This window comes from Morone saxatilis, unplaced genomic scaffold (assembly GCF_004916995.1).
Source record: "Morone saxatilis isolate NCDOM2014 unplaced genomic scaffold, NCSU_SB_2.0 Contig6, whole genome shotgun sequence".
In the NCBI taxonomy this organism is placed as follows: domain Eukaryota; kingdom Metazoa; phylum Chordata; class Actinopteri; family Moronidae; genus Morone; species Morone saxatilis.
The window spans coordinates 13,650,371-13,651,301 of record NW_023340206.1 but is presented as its reverse complement, the minus strand read 5'-3'; the positions used below and the strand labels follow the sequence as shown (position 1 = coordinate 13,651,301).

At 48.9% G+C, this 931-nt stretch overlaps 1 protein-coding gene across 1 annotated transcript in view; it reads left to right on the top strand.

Annotated features, from left to right (window-relative positions):
• LOC118339707 (protein EFR3 homolog B-like) overlaps positions 1–27 on the top strand; it is an 812-nt gene extending 785 nt beyond the window's left edge. Inside the window, exon 3 of the mRNA XM_035677405.1 lies at positions 7–27. Within this exon, the coding sequence (XP_035533298.1) occupies positions 7–27 (21 nt within the window). The remainder of the gene's footprint in view (positions 1–6) is intronic.
• The last annotated feature ends 904 nt before the right edge of the window (positions 28–931 follow it).

Here is a 931-nt window from a genome sequence, read left to right as displayed (position 1 = left end):
TATTAGTTGCAGTATCAGTATCAGTAGTATCTGTAGTACCTCCAGGTGTCTGATGGTCCAGCACAGAGCAGCAGTCTTGCAGCAGCCTCCGAGGAGCCTGGGATACGGTCGACATGGCGACGGCCCCCGGCAGCATCATCCCCCTGGGCAGGCTGGGTATGGTCACGCCTCGGGGCATGCTGGGTAAAGTGGGCAGACTGGGCATGGTGATGCCTCTGGGTAAAGTGGGGGGGTTGACGCCTCTGGGCAGGGAGTTGAGTAAGGCAGGCATGGTGGGAAACCTGGGAAGAGTCCCCGGCATCTCCGCGGCAACCTGGCGGCCACCTGGCTGCCTCCGTCCTGAAGAAGAGGAGGATGGAGCACTGGGACGAAGGAGAGACTGAGCAGGAGTGAAGGTGGAGAAAAATGAAAAGCAGGATTGAAAAAACTTTTCCCTCTTTCTTCCTCCCCCCCACATTCCTCTGACTCTTAACCCCTTCAGTTCACATCGTCCCTCAACATGTGAACAAAGTTTCCTCATACAAACACTCATCAGCGGGAGCTTAATGCTACGTATGTGCACACACACAACAATGGTGGCTGCTGTTTATTGATCGGATGATTGAAAAAAACCTCCTGGTGTCAAACTGACTGCAGGGAAGTATATAAAGATAGTGCGTTTCACTTCAGTAGAAACAGAGCTGACAGATTACTGCTGCATTAATGTGCACGCAGCATTTTTATTCTGTGGCTGATCGAGGTGGAGTTCTTTTCACTAATGCATCATGTTGATTGATTTATAGGTTCATCAAATTATATGATGCAGATAACAAATACTAAATGTTCTCAAGTTAAAGGATATTTCCCTCTAAAATGTGTTTGCAAAGTTTAATGTACCTCAGCAACACACACACACACACAGACACACACACAGACACAACACACACACAGA